General features: G+C 42.6%; 1 protein-coding gene across 1 annotated transcript in view; it reads right to left on the bottom strand.

Moving 5' to 3' along the window:
* Positions 1–2,635: 2,635 nt before the first annotated feature.
* LOC126987848 (obg-like ATPase 1) overlaps positions 2,636–18,625 on the bottom strand; it is a 35,801-nt gene continuing 19,811 nt past the window's right edge. Inside the window, exons 9-11 of the mRNA XM_050845280.1 lie at positions 6,509–6,605; positions 3,558–3,680; positions 2,636–2,863 (exon numbers count right to left, since the gene is read on the bottom strand). Of these exons, the coding sequence (XP_050701237.1) occupies positions 2,765–2,863; positions 3,558–3,680; positions 6,509–6,605 (319 nt within the window). The 3' untranslated portion in view covers positions 2,636–2,764. The remainder of the gene's footprint in view (positions 2,864–3,557; positions 3,681–6,508; positions 6,606–18,625) is intronic.

The following is an 18,625-nucleotide window of genomic DNA, read 5'->3' as shown; positions in this document are numbered from 1 at the left end:
ATGTATATATATATATATATATATATATATATATATTTATATATGTATATATATATATATATATATATATATATATATATATATATATATATATATATATATATATATATATATATATATAAATATATAAATATATATAAATATAAATCTTTATATATATATATATATATATATATATATATATATATATATATATACACACACACACACACACACACACTCACACCCACCCACACCCACACACATACACACCCACACAGACAGAAGACTAATTTCACAGACCTTAGTTTCAGATTCCAAAATTTTTATACAAAATTCCAATATATCGTAATTTTCAAACGTTGATCATATTTCATGGGAAGTGTACTATAGTCTGTTTCATTCCATCTGTCCACCAACAAAGCGGGAATTTTGATGGATGTGGCACCTGTGCATTTCTAGTTCGTTTATGCATGAAAATCAACTGTTGTGATACATTCAAGCTTATTTTTCAATAATATATTTGAATATTTGTGTACAAAAAACAACTCAGTCGTTTGCATCGATAATCTAACATACAAGTTTGTATCAAATAACATAGTCACATCATGCTCGAACGATCTGTGTTTTTTCAAATTCTTTGATTGATAGCTCATTCCAGGTATATTAAAAGACATCTGGCTCTGCAAGTGTAAATAAAGGGTATCTTAATAATTTATTGCATGTAAATAATGATTAATAACATGTGAATGTTATTGTTGTTGAATGTTGAATGCAATGCAAGGCTATTTTGAATATTAGGCTACCCATGTTATTTACATGCAACACGTCAAAATTCCTCATGCATAGACACTTGAAGAGTCGTATGTCACTTAAATTATGTAGCCTATACCTGAATGAGATGAAATATGAGTACCTGAATATCTGAAAGGCTATAGATCATTCGAGTATGATCAGACTATACTGTTTGATAAACAAGTTGTTCCTTCGTGCGCTTGTATGGTAATTATCGATGAAAACCTTCTGTGTGCGGTTCATATACGATGCTTGAGTGTTTTTTGTATACACAAACATTTAAATATTTCACTGAAAATATAAAGTTGATCTTCACGCAATCATGAACTCACAATGCGCAGGTACCACATCTACATTCGCGAGTGGCCAGACGGAACGAAACTGACTATAGTTGTGTGTTCACCAGTAGTATTGCAATATGTCCTTTGTGTTAAAATCTATTCATTGCTACCATTGTTTCAGATTATTTTTGTGAGCAATGACTTCAAAACAAACTTTCCATACACTAACTATAGCTGAAGAAATTACTGTCAGGCAGCATACACTGTGGCAGTGTTGCTTTGGCTGAGAATGTGAGGGCAATGCACTTTGTATCACATTTATCCATTGTTGTATTAGTTCAAATTTCTTGTATGATCAGCAACAGCTTCAAAACAAATGTTTTAAAGGAAAGAATGTACATTTGAGTTGAGCTGGAGTTCATCAAAGAGGTTAAGTGTCTACTGTGGGTACTACACAATCAAATATTTCACTGAATATTCCTGTGGAAAATTCAAACTCCTGGATTTTCTTGCTATCTCTTCCTCCTATTAGTCAAGGAAATTGACAAACTTTGTATCTATATATGTACAGGGGCAACAGCTATGTATATGCAGGGTCAACAGTATATGGAGTACAAGGGCCAGTTCCTTTTCCTGTCACCCTAATCTACTTTGGTTATGGTAAACCAGGTACCAATTAAGGCTGAGTGGGCTTAAGGGCCAGCCAGTAACACTCATAAAACCCTACAGATACGAGCACGATCAAACACTGGTCACCAGCCTCATAGTCAGTAGTGCTGCCAATTAAGCTGCTGCACCACTCACTAAGAGTATACGTCTTATATACCAATTTGTGTTGCAGAAACTTCCTAAAGCAAATGCAGCTATGTATTGTAGCTGGTTGAAACAAGGCTCTGGGCCTCCACAGAACTATTTGTGAGCTAGATTACCATTTTGACTTCATCTACTTTAGGAAATGGGGCTCACAGATGATAATGATGATGGATTACATATCAGTCATCATCACTGGCAAGCCTCTTTCCCTCAGGGGCAAGGTAGAAACAGAAACCTGTGACCAATATGAACTATTTGAACATATACTTATTATGTATTTCTTACACCATTGAGGCACATCTGAGCAGTTAGGACAGTCAAACTAATAACTAGCAACCTTCAATGGGGTCATGGAATGTGGGCACCATTAAAAGTCATCCCCTTGCCAGAGATGTAAAGCTCCACCCACGTAAGTCCTACTGGCCACTAGTATCAGGAAGTATCAGGGTCTTTCCATCTCATTGGCTTACTCTCGGGTCTGAGACTTAGAACCATTGTTTTAGAGACAAGAGTTTTCTCTGGCATGTCTTAAGCATATGATGAATGCAATGAAAAAAAAAAAAAAAAAAAAAAAAAAAAAAAAAAAAATCTTTGTAGTAAGGCACCTAATACCTAACTGAAAAAAATGATACATTATATTTGTAAACATTGGTGGTTCAGACAAGTAGGAAAATTGTCAGACAAGAGGCACAATTAGAAGTGCTGATATAGTCCTCAATGAAATACTGGGATGATTCATGTCCAGTGGAGTAAATAAAATACAATCATAAACCCACTGTTTAGGATTTAATGTTAAAAAATGATAAGGGGAAATAATTAAATCACAGATGAGTGCAGACGAAGCACGCCGCCATCTGGATGTAGAGGACCATTATCAGCACTAGGCACGCCCAGTCTCACTTCTTCTTGAGGCCGCCAGTGTTGAACTTGAAGAAGATGATGTCTCCATCCTCCACCACATAGTTGCGACCCCGTTGGTGGTACTTTCCAGCAGCCTGAAAAGCAGAAGAACAGCTGTTAATGACACAAAGAAAAGTCGCTGGGAGGTATGCCAACAATCTCCTGGCGATTACAACTGTAGTGACCTGCCCAAGACAGAAAGCCCTAAAACCTCACCCGACAGTGAGGTACTTCTTTAGCTGACTGGGTAGAATTAGTTTCACATCTGGCTGGTCAAAGGTTCAATCCCAAGCATTGAAAAGTTTATTTCCCCCTTTCCAGATTAGATCAATCTCTTGAGTATTTCCAGACACCAAGATGAGGTATAATTACACAAAATTAAAGAGGAAATTTCCCCATTAACAAAAATCAAGCAAGAATGTCATGAAATCTTTTAGCAACAATGGAAGAGTAGCAGAAATCATTCAAGCTGAGGAGAGGCTTGAGAGACTTTTTTGAGGCAAGGGGAGCTGATAGCGTGCAGCATTTTGTGCCACGAGCAAGGATCAATTTGCTTTAAAATTAATGGAGGGGACTAAGATAATTTTTGGGGGAGATTTAAGGAAAGGCTGGCATGCTTATTAGAAGGTGAAGCTTACCTGACTGTATGAGTAGTCACAAAATTGGCAGATGCATTCACTATCAAGAAGTACTGTATACCTATCAGAGAAACAGCTCCCCTTGTGTGCAACATTTCTACTGTCACATGAAAAAGTAGGTGAAGCCATTAGGGCATTAACCCTGCATTACCTTGACAGCTGCCTCAGATCCTTCCTCCTTGAAGTCATCAAACTTCATCACCTCAGCCATGACAAAGCCTTTCTCAAAGTCAGTGTGGATCTTGCCAGCTGCCTGCGGGGCCTTTGTTCCTTTCTACAATACAAAAGTCAATTAGTTTCTTCTATAGCACACACATATATGCATGTATAAAAGGTAAATTAAATGCGTTACAATGGTCAAATGGCCTTTTTTTTATTAATACTCACCCAACACCTAAGGGAGAGGAGGTCACTGATCATGAATATGATCACCGTATTTGACGGCTTATAAGACACACTTTTTTTTCCAAAAAAATGTCCCTGAAAATCAGCCTGCGTCTTATAAGGTCAAAGTTCTGCTTTGGGACACTGGCTAGTGAAGTTTTAGTGCAGCAATGGCACTTAATTAAACTGAAAACCTCTCCACAAATGTAGACAAGGTGGCGATCGCTTTTACAGCGACAGCGGCAACTGTTTTCTAAAGTAACAGTGTATAACAGTAGTACTTACCACTGCTTCATATAAAATGACACCAGTCAGGAAGAAAATTAAGTGACTTAATGCCTGCACCTAAACAAACTAGTGGACGGTTGTACACCAAACCTGACAACACGCGCAAGACACGCTATGTTTCCCTAGTAGACAGGGATCATTGAGGTAAGACAGACCTTCATAAAACTCTTTAACTTTGTTTGACTGATAAACACAAACAATATATGGATAATATTGACGAGATATTGAGAAGATAGGTTATTATTGGATATTTACAAGTGCCTGTTTCTCCATTTTGCGCTTATCTTTTAACATTCTTACTTTACATACGTGTTCAACATGTAGTGCTGACTTGCCTGATGGGCGAGCCTCCCATAACCCACTTAGCCACGGGGGTACCTCTTTGGCCGACTGGTAAAGGAGTGGCTCTCCCGTTACGCTGGTCGCGGGTTCGACCCCCGGCGCCAGCAAACCTTTCCTTGTCTGGATTAATTTCTCGTGTGTTTCGTTACACACAGAGATCGTGTTGGAGTATAGTAAAAGAGTAAAAATTCTGGCATTTCAAACAGACATTGAAGCACATTCAAGTTTGAAATTTCACACTTCCTTATGTTTAAAAAATGTACTAGAATATTACAACAACTAGATTTATGATGTAAAATAATAATAAAGAAATATGATGCACAAACTTTGTACCCGTTAACCCTCTGAATGTCACTGTCTCCGCCATGTTTGTTTACATCTCAAAGCAGTACTCTTGAGTCTATAAGGACCAATTCTGGTAGGTCCCAGCAAATATTAAGGGTTTTAAATGTAAAGTATTGGGATTTAATAAAGAACTTTAATGATGACCTGATAGGGGGAGGGCTACGAATGTCAGGCGAAAATTTTTCACGTGACACTCGTGTTTCAAACCCGTTTATTATATATTTTTTTTCAAATGCCTGCTGAAATTGGGGTGCGTCTTATAAGCCCATGTGTCTTATAAGCTGTCAAATACGGTACATATCCTCAAGGAGGCCATTGAGGATATGTCTGAATTTCCCTGTGCATTGTAAGAGGTCACTAAGAAGGACATACCTCCTACATTAAAGAAGGTTAAAATTAGGCAATCAATGTCCTATATTTTAGCTCAGAACTCTTGCCAAAATGGTTACATGGACTATTGTGAGTTCCTATTTTGCCTATTAGAAAAATGACGCCACTGATGATAATGATAAAGATCATTATTTCTGAGTAGTATTAGAAGGGATGTAACATGTCTGCATTCCACTGCAAGTTGAGACATCATCTAAAAGTAATGCAGCTCTTATGATACAGTAAAATGAACATTTTAGACCAGTGTTTCTTAAACCTTTTTGTGCAGCGGACCCCTTTTATTAAAATTACTCATGTAGCGGACCCTTTATTATTATAATTTTATTATATTAAATCCCAATTCTTACTGTACCTGACTTACTGCCTGAAAAAAAAAGCTAAAAAAAATGCAAAAAAGGAATTTTTGACGAAAATTTTTGATTTGAAATAAAAATAAATTAATTAATTTAACCCCTTGGAAACATTCTTGGGGGTGGGGTCCGCGGACCACACTTTAAGAAACACTGTTTTAGACCAAGGCACTGGGAGGTATAGCCCCAAATGTTTCACAAACAGCCCCAAATCCCAAATACCTTTTATTTTTTACAAAAACTATTGTAGCTCTAACTGGGGCCAACACTAAATTCTAATTCTTGTTAGTGCCAAAGCTGACAGATCACGTATGAAAAACATTTGGCTTGATCGCGTCCACTTCACATTCCTATGTATTCATGACCAACTCTAATGAAAATCTAAAGATCATTGGGCTGGGCTAAGCGGTGTCCCCTGAAACGTACTAGCCTGGGTCTTGTGTTGATTACATCAAAAGAGTGGGCAGATTTTCAGGTTCTCTGTGCATTGAAATGTTATACGTACGCATCTCTGATATTAGCAAACTGACAGATATTATTTAGGAAAACTGAGTCTACCATCATGTTCATGATACTATGCTGTTTATCATGAGCCTAAATTTATAACAGTAGGACTATGCTAATATAAAGAAAATGAAGAGAAAATATTGTAGCCCCCTCCCTCAAAGGTAACACCGACTCCTAACTCTAAGCTCCTTTCACCCAACCAATCAGCTCCCACAGCTATGGAAGAGCGGGTGAGGCGTCTGGATCAGTTGAGTGTATTCGTGTAAATGAACATCTTAAAAATAAACTTAAATGATACAGTAAAAATCATGCAATGCTTGAAAGTGACAATAATATTAATTTCAACTGTGAATTCAGAGATTAGACCCCCCCCCCCCCTTTCTCAGGCAAGATTGAATATATTATGACAGCTTGGAGGCATCACTCTCTGCAGCATCAGTGTTGTGGCATGACCTCTCGGCCCCTGAACTCTTTCCTGCCTGTCCCTGTTCCTCACCTGTATGGTCCAGGCCTTGCACTCGTCCGGGCCGCTGGTGAAGAAGTACATGAGCTGCAGCGCCTTGTAGCCCTGCACGATGATCTTGTCCAGGGCACTGAAATACACCAATACTGGTTAATAGTAATTATAAAAAAAAATTGTGATAATAACAATAATGATGATGATTACATAAGGTGACCAGAGTCCCGCTTTTAAGGCGGGACAGTCCTGCTTTTTTTTACGTATGTCTTGCTTTTGCAAGTGTCCCTAAAACGTCCCCCTGTATTTACTTTTATTAATTTTGTATTGAAATGTCCCACTTTTTCGTGAACTATTGATAATTATACATCTTTACAGTCTTTAAGGTTTCACTAACATTCGTACTCGTACCGTACATACCCCATACAGGTTAAGGCAATGAAATAATGATAGTTATGCGCAGCTATTTTTACCTTTATACAGATACGGAGTTCGTATGAGACGTTGTGCCTCCGACTCTACTCACATTAGTATTCATTTTCATCGCTGGTGTGAGGTGCACTCTCCGATGTGTGTGTGTGCGTGCGTGCGTGCGTGCGTGTGTGTGTGTGTGTGTGTGTGTGTGTGTGTGTGTGTGTGTGTGTGTGAATGTGTAAGTGTGAGTGTGAGTGAACGGCCCCTTAATAAATATAAAGTATGAAGCTGCAGAAAACGTTTCAGATTCTTCAGTCAAGTAATGGACAGTTATTTACTTTGATATTTTTTGATGTGCTTGACAACAAAAAATGTATGAGACAAACGCAAGTCAAATAAAAATAATAATAGTGGTGGTTAATTTTTAACAAATGGTTACTTACACCTTAAAGTTATATATGTGTATATATATATATATATATATATATATATATATATATATATATATATATATATATATATATATATATATATATATACATATATATATATATATATATATATATATATATATATATATATATATATATATATATATATATATATATATATATATATATATACTTCGCTAAGACTAACCATAAACAGTTGCTTATAGACTGAAATTATGATTTATTTCCGCTGATGTTTCCCCATACGTGGGCGCGCGTGCTAAATGACACACACACACACACACACACACACACACACACACACACACACACACACACACACACACACACACACACACACACACACACACAAGCGCGTGCATATGACACACACACAAAAATCACAAAACAGTAAGGCAGCGTACATAAAAAAAAAAAAAAAAAAAAAAAAAATGTCGGAGTAAAAACGATATAATATTTCGTGCGAGAAAACTGTGACACACGCGGCGCCGAAAAAAAGCTCAATCTTTTATTTATGGAGTAAAGTGAGGAGTGTGGCGGCAATTACGACCACATGCCGGGACGCGACGAGGCGCAGGGAAGGGAAGTAAAAGAAAAAAAGAAAGAAAATTAACAATACTTTTTTTTCTTCATTTCAGTAATACCAAAAGGAATTCAAGGTGGTGGGAGGGGGGAAAGAAGGGAGGGAAGGGAGGCCTGGAGAATAAGAAAGCATGAGTTGACAGGAGGAATAAAGGTGCAAGGATACGAGAGGTCGGGGACATTTATAACGAAGGGTGTGCAAGGACGAAAGGACAGATGAAGGGCGGGAAGGGAAAGGAAGGGAAGGGAGAGAGAAAATGGGAGGGAAGGGAAGAGAAGGGAAGAAATGAAACGAAAGTAAGGAAAGGGAAGGAATAGGAGGGAAAGGGTGGGATGTGAAAGGAAGGAAAGAAAAGGGAGAGGAATTTAAGGTAAGATAAGGGGAAGGAAGGAAGGGAAGGAAAGGGGATTACGAGAAGACAAGGAAAATAGAGAGAGGGGAAAAGAAGGAAAGGGAAGGGAAAATAAAGGGAGAGAGAGGATATAAAGAGGACAGGGGTAAAAACAAAGGAAGGGGAGGGAATGGAAAAGACCGGGAGAAAGAAAATTAAAAGACAAGGGGAAGGGGAAAAGAAAGAAATGAAAGCAAGGTAAAGGAAGGGAATGGCAGGTGACAGGTGGGGAGAAGGGGGGCAAGGTAAAGGAAGGGAATGGCAGGTGACAGGTGGGGAGAAGGGGGGCAAGGTAAAGGAAGGGAATGGCAGGTGACAGGTAGGGAGAAGTGGGAAGGAATGGCAGGTGACAGGTAGGGAGAAGGGGGGCAAGGTAAAGGAAGGGAATGGCAGGTGACAGGTGGGGAGAAGGGGGGCAAGGTAAAGGAAGGGAATGGCAGGTGACAGGTGGGGAGAAGGGGGGTGCCTCGTCCTCCGGCCCCGTCGCTACCTCTCCTCCTATCCCTCTGCTGTCCCTCTCTTGTGCAGTCATATGAGGCTTTTATTGCACTCATTATCCAGCAATTATGGACTCTGAGTGACGGTAAATAAGTCCAGCACACGTATTGCATGTCTAAATGTGATGGTGGGGAGGGGAGGGGAGTAATGGGGAGGGAGAGAGGGAGGGAGGGAGAGAGGAGACAAGAGGGGGACAAAAAAAAGGAAGGGGGGAGAAAAGAAGGGAGGGAAGGAAGGAGACACAGAAAAGGGAGATAGGGAGGGATAGAGTAAGCAATGGGGACAAGGAGAAAGAGATAGGGAGAGGGAAAATGGAAGGGATGGAGACAGAGGGAAGAAGGGAGGGAGGGAAGGGGGCAGCTGGGGAGGCACAGGGAGGCACAGGGAGGCACAGGGAGGGAAGAGAATTGAGAGAAACAGGATGAAGAGAAGAAAGAGGGACAGGAGGGAGGTGGAAGAGGGAAAAGGGAGGGAAGGATGGAAGAAGGAAGAAGACGAGGAGAGGGAGAAGAGGGAAAAACGAAGGGAAGAAGGCAAGGGGAGAGGGACACAAGGGAGGGAACACGAGGGAGAAGGGAGAGGGAGAGAGGGAGGAGACACAATACAGGTCCCTAAATCGACAACCGCAATTTATCCCTTTGACGGAGCAATGGCACAAGGGAGGGAGGCGCGAGAGGGAGAGGGAGAGAAGAGGAGGGGAAGGAGAAAGAAGGCGGGGCAAGCTAGCATCAGGGAGGCGGGGCAAGGTCACGTCTCTCCCTCCTATTGGTTTGCTTCCCCGCACGACCTGCACGCCTATTGGTCACCTCGTCCCCCTGGCCACGCCCACTGTCATCCGTATTTACCTGGAGCACATTTGGCACTAAGTTACGACCTGTGTGTGTGTGTGTGTTTGTGTGTGTGTGTGTGTCCCCGGGTAGTCGTGATGTCGCTGTTTAAATATCGACAACAACAACGCAAAGAGTACACGGTGAATCTTTGTTGTCACTGGCGTCCTCCCTAGCTCCCTCCCTGCCAGACACGGCCTCGCCTGGGTTGGAATAATGTTGGGTTGCGGCCTTGTCATGCACGCACACAAGGACACTGCCGAGCAAGGCCATTACAATAATGAACACACAGTCGCCGGGCAATTCATAATAACCCCTTGGTACTGGCAGCCCAAACACTAAGCTTTGATTGGGTTGGAATACATAATACGTTACAATACACGAGTGGCATAATGGAATTGAAAGAATAAAGCATCAATAGACTCCGCAAATAAGCAAAATAAAAGGAAATTTTAATAAAAAAACTAAAAAACGGATAAGATAGGAATTGAAAGAGCAAAGCATCAACAGACTGCGCAAAGAAGCAAAACAACAGGTCATCTTTACATAAAGCAAAACAGAATACTAGAAAAATGAAGAGAAAACAAGAGATAAAAAAAGAAACATGCGTGCAGGGCACACGATATATGAACAGCAAGATACCAACACGTTAGGGAAATACGAAAAAAGAAAGAAGAAATTTTGGGTATTAAGTAAAATGGTTAAACAACAACAAAAAAGGGAAACAATGATGGTCAACAACCAAAGACGCTTAATTAAAACAGATGTAAAATAATATACAACAAATAACCATCAAGATACAAACAACTTAATAAATAAATAATACAAATATATTATAAAGTCTCAACATCAAATAACTACAGAAAAAAGGCTGCATAATATTAGAAAGCGGGAACAACAAAACAAAGAAGGGGAAACAAAGAGAGCGAAAAAAGTCAATTTCGGCAGTTCTAACATCAGGTCTACCAATAGGCTTAGACATAGAAAAGGTAATGAAAATAACGGAAAAACGGAGTAGAGTGTTGTTGTGGAAGGTTCCTCTTTCATATTTAATGTGAACAGTGTGGATAGATTTTTTTTCTTCCATATCTTACAGTTACTCCTTGGTTCTCCCTCGACAATAAATCACACACACACACACACACACACACACACACACACACACACACACACACAGCAGTAAACACACGAGAATGATCATGGAACACACCACACCAGCTTCTTAATATAACCGACCGCTGTGATAGAGGACAGTTAAGGAAGAAAGGAAGGAAGGAAGGAAGGATGGGTGGGTGGGAGGGAGGGAAAGGGAGGTATCTAGTAAGGGAAGAAATTGTCAACGCGAATATGCAAACCATAATGCTTCATTCTTCGTGTGTGTGTGTGTGTGTGTGTGTGTGTGTGTGTGAGAGAGAGAGAGAGAGAGAGAGAGAGAGAGAGAGAGAGAGAGAGAGAGAGAGAGAGAGAGAGAGAGAGAGAGAGAGAGAGAGAGAGAGAGAGAGAGAGAGAGAGAGAGAGAGAGAGAGAGAGAGAGAGAGAGAGAGTAGAGAGTAGAGACAGACAGATAATTGAGAGATAATTCAACAGTAATAGACGGGCAGACATAGGAAAGAAGGATATGACAGGGTACGGTAAGGGAAGCTAAGGTAGAGCAAGGTAAGATAAGGCAAGATCAGGCAAGGCAAGGTAAGGTAAGGGTGGGTAAGCTAGAGTATCGTAAGGTAAAATATAGAGACGGAGAATTAAACAAGAAACAGATAAATGTAAGAAGAGAAGGCAGGGTAGGATAGGGTGAGCCAGGGGAAGGTGGGGGAGGGTAGAGAAGGGCAGGGGAGGGGAGGGTGGCCAAGAGACAGACTGTACCACTGTGGCCAATGACAAATGCGGCCAGATTGCTGTCATTACACATCTGGCCACGTGTAATCTGCTGGCCCACCACCTACCATTAGGACCACTGCCCCTTAAACCCCCTCCCCCCTGCCCCCCTCCTCGTGTCTCCTCTCCCCCCCTCTCAAAACAGCTTTCCAACTTGTCCTTTTCTGTCTCTAATTCCTTTCCACAATTCCTTTCCGTTTCCTTCCCCTTCCAGTACAGCTTTCTAACTTGTTTTTTTCTTTCTCTTATTCCGTTCTTCACTTTCTTTCCCTTTTCCCCTTCCCCTCCCTTCCCTTCGTTGTACCTCGCCCCTTCAACCTGTTATCGTCACTACCCCATCCCTTCCCTTCCTTTCCTTGTACCTCGCCCCTTCAACCTGCTATCGTCACTACCCCTTCCCTTCCCTTCCTTGTACCTCGCCCCTTCAACCCGCTATCGTCACTACCCCTTCCCTTCCCTTCCTTGTACCTCGCCCCTTCAACCTGCTATCGTCGCTACCCCTTGCGGGCCCGTCCTTGTACCTCGCCCCTTCAACCTGCTATCGTCACTACCCCTTCCCTTCCGTTCCTTGTACCTCGCCCCTTGAACCTGCTATCGTCACTACCCTTCCTTCCCTTCCTTGTACCTCGCCCCTTCAACCTGCTATCGTCACTACCCCTTCCCTTCCCTTCCTTGTACCTCGCCCCTTCAACCTGCTATCGTCACTACCCCGTCCCTTCCCTTCCTTGTACCTCGCCCCTTCAACCTGCTATCGTCACTACCCCGTCCCTTCCCTTCCTTGTACCTCGCCCCTTCAACCTGCTATCGTCACTACCCCGTCCCTTCCCTTCCTTGTACCTCGCCCCTTCAACCTGCTATCGTCACTACCCCGTCCCTTCCCTTCCTTGTACCTCGCCCCTTCAACCTGCTATCGTCACTACCCCTTCCCTTCCGTTCCTTGTACCTCGCCCCTTTAACCTGCTATCGTCACTACCCCTTCCTTTCCGTTCCTTGTACCTCGCCCCTTTAACCTGCTATCGTCACTACCCCTTCCTTTCCGTTCCTTGTACCTCGCCCCTTCAACCTGCTATCGTCACTATCCCTTCCCTTCCGTTCCTTGTACCTCGCCCCTTCAACCTGCTATCGTCACTATCCCTTCCCTTCCGTTCCTTGTACCTCGCCCCTTCAACCTGCTATCGTCACTATCCCTTCCCTTCCGTTCCTTGTACCTCGCCCCTTCAACCTGCTATCGTCACCACCCCTTCCCTTCCTTGTACCTCGCCCCTTCAACCCGCTATCGTCACTACTCCTTCCCTTCCTTGTACCTCGCCCCTTCAACCCGCTATCGTCACCACCCCTTCCGTTCCGTTCCTTGTACCTCGCCCCTTCAACCTGCTATCGTCACTACCCCGTCCCTTCCCTTCCTTGTACCTCGCCCCTTCAACCTGCTATCGTCACTACCCCGTCCCTTCCCTTCCTTGTACCTCGCCCCTTCAACCTGCTATCGTCGCTATACCCCTTCCCTTCCCTTCCCTTCCCTTTCTCTCTACTCCATTCCTTCCTCTGCATGCCCCCACCATCACTACCACCACCAATGCTTTCCCCTTTCTTTCCCTTCCACTACCACCACTACGACCACCACAACACTTTCACCTTCCTTTCCCTTCTAGCACCTCCACTTTGCTCCATCACCCACAACACCACCACCATCAACCCTTTCCTATACCCCTTTCTTTTTCGTTCCATCTCACCCACCACCACCCTCAACAAGACCCCTTTCTTTTACTCCTTCCACTTACTAACCCCCTCACCACCACCACCACCACTGCCGCCGCCGCCGCCAGGAGCCCAGGTAATCATCACCCAGGTAAGTGGATGCGATCATTTCCGCCGAACCACTGGTAATGAGGGTGGTGAGATATGTGTGTGTGTGTGTGTGTGTGTGTGTGTGTGTGTGTGTGTGTGTGTGTGTGTGTGTGTGTTCCAGGCAGATGCACAACTCCTGTTACCGATGGGAAACATGCGAGAGGTGAAGATACACAAAGACAACTCTCTCTCTCTCTCTCTCTCTCTCTCTCTCTCTCTCTCTCTCTCTCTCTCTCTCTCTCTAATTTTTGTTTTAGGCGGAAGATGGAAAACAAGAAACAAGAGGAGGAGGAGGAGGAGGAGGAGGAGGAGGAGGAGGGAGGCAACAGTGGAGGGAAAGGGGGGAGAGTTGAGAAAAGAAGCGATGGCAAAGACGGAGGAAGGGAGGGACGGAGGGAAAAAAAGTGGGAGGAAACGGAAGAGAGTGAAGGAGAGGCAGAAAGAGACGGAAAATGGAAAAAAGAGGCGCTAAGGAAAAAAAATCAGGAGAATGGAGGAAAAAAATGGAAAAGAGGAAGGAAGGAAAAGGAGAGGCACGAAGAGAGAGAGGGAGGGAAAATGGAGGCATGAATAAAGGGGAAAAAAAGGGCCAATGAAAAACCGGAGGAAAGACTGAATGAAAAAAAAAGGACGAGGAGGGAAAAAAAAGGGCATGGGAGGAAGACATTAAACCTAGGTAGAAAGTAAAGGAGGTGAGGAGGGAAGGGAAAACCGGAGGAAAGACTCGATAAAAAAAAGCGAGGAGGAAAAAAATAAACACAGGTAAGGAGTAAAGGAGGTGAGGAGGGAGGAAAGGAAGACATTAGTAGCTGAGGGGCGGCCACTGAGGGAAAGGTGGGGCGGGGGTCGTCAAACAGGTATAGAAAACTCAGGTGAGGTTTGGCCATACCTTGATTGCGACTCGAGTTATGGCCCCACGCAGGAAGGCGAGGAGGACGACGAGGAGGAGGAGGAGGAGGAGGAGGAAGAGGAGGAGGAGGAGGAGGAGGAGGAGGAGGAGGAGGAGGAGGAGGAGGACGAGGAGGAGAAAGACCAGGTTGACGAAGACGAAAGAGTGGATAAGGATGAGGATGATGACTAGGAGGAGAAAGACCAGGATGACGAAGACGAAGAGGTGGACAAGGATAAGGATGAGGATGACGACTAGGAGGAGAAAGATACCTAAGAAGCGATATAGGATGACCAAAGTTTAAGAAGATGCCGAAGCAGGAGATGGAAAAGAGTGAAGGAAGAAGGAAAAAAAGAAGATGGAAGGACGAGTAAAGGAGAAAAGCAAAGAGGAGAGGAAGGGGAGATGCAAGAATAGAGGAAGAAAGGTAGATAGTAAGAAGGAAGGGGGAGAGAGAGAGAGGAGGAAAGAAAGATAAGGAAAAAAAATGATGATAGTTATGATGGTTTAAGGTAAGAATGAAAGAAATAAGGGAAGGAGGGATAGATAAAGAAAGAAAGAAGGAAGTAAAGGAGTGAGGATAGAGAGGAGAAGGAGGAGGAGGAGGAGGAGGAGGAGGAGGGGGGGGGGGAGGAGGAGGGACACCGCTCTTATTGGTCACACACAAAGGCCATTGACACGACATTCAGACATCCAGACTAATGGAAAATTGAGAGAGAGAGAGAGAGAGAGAGAGAGAGAGAGAGAGAGAGAGAGAGAGAGAGAGAGAGAGAGAGAGAGAGAGAGAGAGAGAGAGAGAGAGAGAGAGAGAGAGAGAGAAAAAATGCAAAAAGTTTATTCACTCGACACACACACACACACACACACACACACACACGCGCCAGAAAACAAACAAACCGGGTGAACGTGACAATCAGGAAGGAAAAAAACTGTCCTCACTCACACACACACAAAAAGCTACATAAAAATCAACAACAAAAAAACAACAACTGCGAAAAAGACATTACGTACATCAGACAAGGCGCCAATAACACGACACTTCCCATCCATCTCTTGAACATAGTATTCATTTATTTTTTTTGCCACAGCTGCGCCATCAACTACTTCATCAACTATTTTAACGCGAGGGCGAAAAATACTGAGGAAAATGAACATGCTGAACGAGGAAAACTTAAGTGCATCGATGACTTAAGAAAAAATACTACGCGTAATCGCCATATTAACGCGAACATGAAATAACAACGAGGAAAATGCAGAAGCTAGACGTAGAGGAAGAGGAAAACTTAAGTGCATCGATGACTTAAGAAAAAATACTGCGCGTAATCTCCTGTAATCGCCATGCATCGCCATATTAACGCGAACATGAAAAATAACAACGAGGAAAATGCAGAAGCTCGACGTAGAGGAAGAGGAAAACTTAAGTGCATCGATGACTTAAGAAAAAATACTGCGCGTAATCTCCTGTAATCGCCATGCATCGCCATATTAACGCGAACATGAAATAACAACGAGGAAAATGCAGAAGCTAGACGTAGAGGAAGAGGAAAACTTAAGTGCATCGATGACTTAAGAACAAATACTATGCGTAATCTCCTGTAATCGCCATGCATCGCCGTATTAACGCGAACATGAAATAATAACGAGGAAAATGCAGAAGCTCGACGCTGAGGAAGAGGAAAACTTCAGTGCATCGATGAAACACACACACACACACACACAAAAAAAAAAAAAAAAAAAAAAAAAAAAAAAAAAAACCGGAATCAGTTGAAGAATATAAAATGATAAAAAATCGCGCAATTATATGACAAAAATATCAATGTATTAGCTTTTCTTTTCTCTATCTAGTTGTATGCTTGAAGGGTTACGTTTTGCTGTGTTCTTCCCTATTTTGACTGACTAACTGAGGAGCAAAAAGTACTCAGGTCACCCATGAATTAACAGCGTCTCACCTCCGCCTTAACGAACACAGCTGAGTTTTGATGCATCGTCCAACTCAATACCAAGCCACAAAACAACAAAGCAATAAGAACGACAGGAACAAAGCATCTCTCCCTGCAGCTAAACTTGATCAATGTCTTGGCTTCCCCCGATTCCTTTATTACGGGGCAACGTGTCATTTATTTTTTATAGCTCAGCACCTTGGGATTAGCCTTGAACCGCCTCCTGAGCTGCACACACACACACACACACACACACACGAGAGAAAATAAACGAAGCGGGTGAACATAAAAATCAGAAAGAATGAAATAACTGGTAACACACACACACACACACACACACACACACACACACACACACACACACGCCAACAGTACATTTATATATATCGAAAACGCAGGTGCCGGGTGAGGAGGATAAAAGAGAAACAAGCAATACACGAAACAAAAACTACTTGACATAAAAGCGGAAAAAATAACAATAAGTAAAGTAGTAGCGTAGTAGTAGTAGTAGTAGTAGTAGTAGTAGTATAAAAACATAATGAAAATAATGCAAACTCCACTATCTTCTATGCATTCAGGTTTCCTTCACCATCTTTTTCCCTCCCATGCTACAGGTTTCTTCTCTTCCACAATAGTTTCCTCGCCGCCATATTGTAGACGAAACAGCCTCCTCCCTCCTTTCTGTACACTCCCTTCAAGATATCCTTCAAATAGGGGATAATTACCCCTTCCATTTCTTTAATAAACACACCAGTCCCTTTCAACACTAATGTTTTTTTTAAATTTTCGTTATTACACAAGTCTATCCTTTGAATATGCCTTTCCGCTCCCTTGATTTTTTTTTTTTATTTATCTTTTTTATATACCCGTTCCGCTGTGTATCGCTTCTTAGGTCCTTGGCTCTTCTTCACACTTAGATACTTCGCCATGCACTAAGCTCTGTTATTTCCGTGTACTTCGCTTACGCAGTTTTTGCTTTTCTATTATATTTTCCTGTTTCTTTAATTTTTAGCCTACTTTGGTCCTTTTTCATTTACCTTTTCCGGCATTTTATTTGTTCCTACCTCTATGTCATCCCCCGACTGTAAGCTCTTCTACCAATACACACCTGCAAGTTAAAATGAATACCCTTCTTGTGCTCCTAAAGGTTCCGCGTCGCTTTTCTTTGTCTATTAAAATGATCATATATACGAATTTCGCCTCGAAGAAGTAAATTTGATTCTTAGATGCTTTTCCTATTCTTACTTTTCTTAAGGGATAAAAAAGGGAGGTTGCGGGACACGCACTCACAAAATGGTGTCAACAGTAACTAAATAAGACACTCTCCTCATACCTCTTTTCTTCTAAAACTCCTGGGCCATTCGTTTTTAAACATTTCGGCCCAAGTTTTTTTTGTTACAGCAAAGGAAACAACTCAAGGGAAAAAAATAAAACAAAAATCCCCCCCCTAGAACTGCTCCTATAAAATAAAGAGGTCAATTTCGGATGGACTCACATTTGACAAGGCTTTCGTGGAGTGTCTGAGTATTTCCACGAGTACATTTATGACCCTAGTGGTAGGTTGACCCTGCTTCTGTACTACCATGAGCCTACAAAGAAAACTCATTAGAAGACGATCTAGCTCCTTCTCGGCCTTTGGAAAGAGTTGACGTGAGAGGCGGAATCATCTAAAGGGCACCGTGGAAAACCAGTCAATCCACGCTGGTGCTGGCGTGTATTTCGCGTTGCTTGTGATGATGAATGATGATGCGTCGTCGTCGTCCTTAATCTACTACCGTCGTGAAGAAGACTTTTCGGAAGACACAGAAAGAAAAGAAACCACGGAGAACCACACCAGCGGAAATCGTGGTTTGACTGAAGATCCACGGAAAATTTGCCCAGTGTAATAGCCCTTTAAGAATACCGACCCAAGACGTTCCCTGCAGTGAGGCGGAGGCGGGCGCGAGGTCAGTGCGGGGAGGAAGTGGACGCGGGCTTTGGCTGTATAGATCATGTGGCGACGGCTAACTATTTTTGACGTGTCGTAAATTAGCCGCATGCTGCTTATCAACCCTAACCTCGATTACGGCTCAGTGAAGTGGAGGGCTCGGGGGCGGCGTGAGCCAGCGCCAAGAAATGTGAAAAAATCGTCGCTATAATCAAGGAAAGAGAAAAAAAAAATCGTATGCCTTCGTCAGTCGTGGCAGGAGTTTGTAATAAGACGCAAAGGACGACTGTAGATTTACAACGAAATTGACTTACATTATTCTTTACTACTCTCTGCAGGCCCGTAACGCCCAATGGCGTCTATTTTGGGCACTGACGGGAGGCCGTATTCTCACGACGCTTTCGGCTCTCTCAAGAAATATTTCCAAAGGCCACACAGGAGGTTGGTTAGGTTCTCGTGCATGTTTTCACATTCATGGTGCACAAGCCTTGTCAAACTATCATTAGGCGCATAAA

The sequence above is a fragment of the Eriocheir sinensis genome, chromosome 66 (assembly GCF_024679095.1).
Source record: "Eriocheir sinensis breed Jianghai 21 chromosome 66, ASM2467909v1, whole genome shotgun sequence".
Taxonomy (NCBI): domain Eukaryota; kingdom Metazoa; phylum Arthropoda; class Malacostraca; order Decapoda; family Varunidae; genus Eriocheir; species Eriocheir sinensis.
Note: the sequence above shows the minus strand (reverse complement) of the source record. Positions and strands in the feature narration are given on the sequence as shown.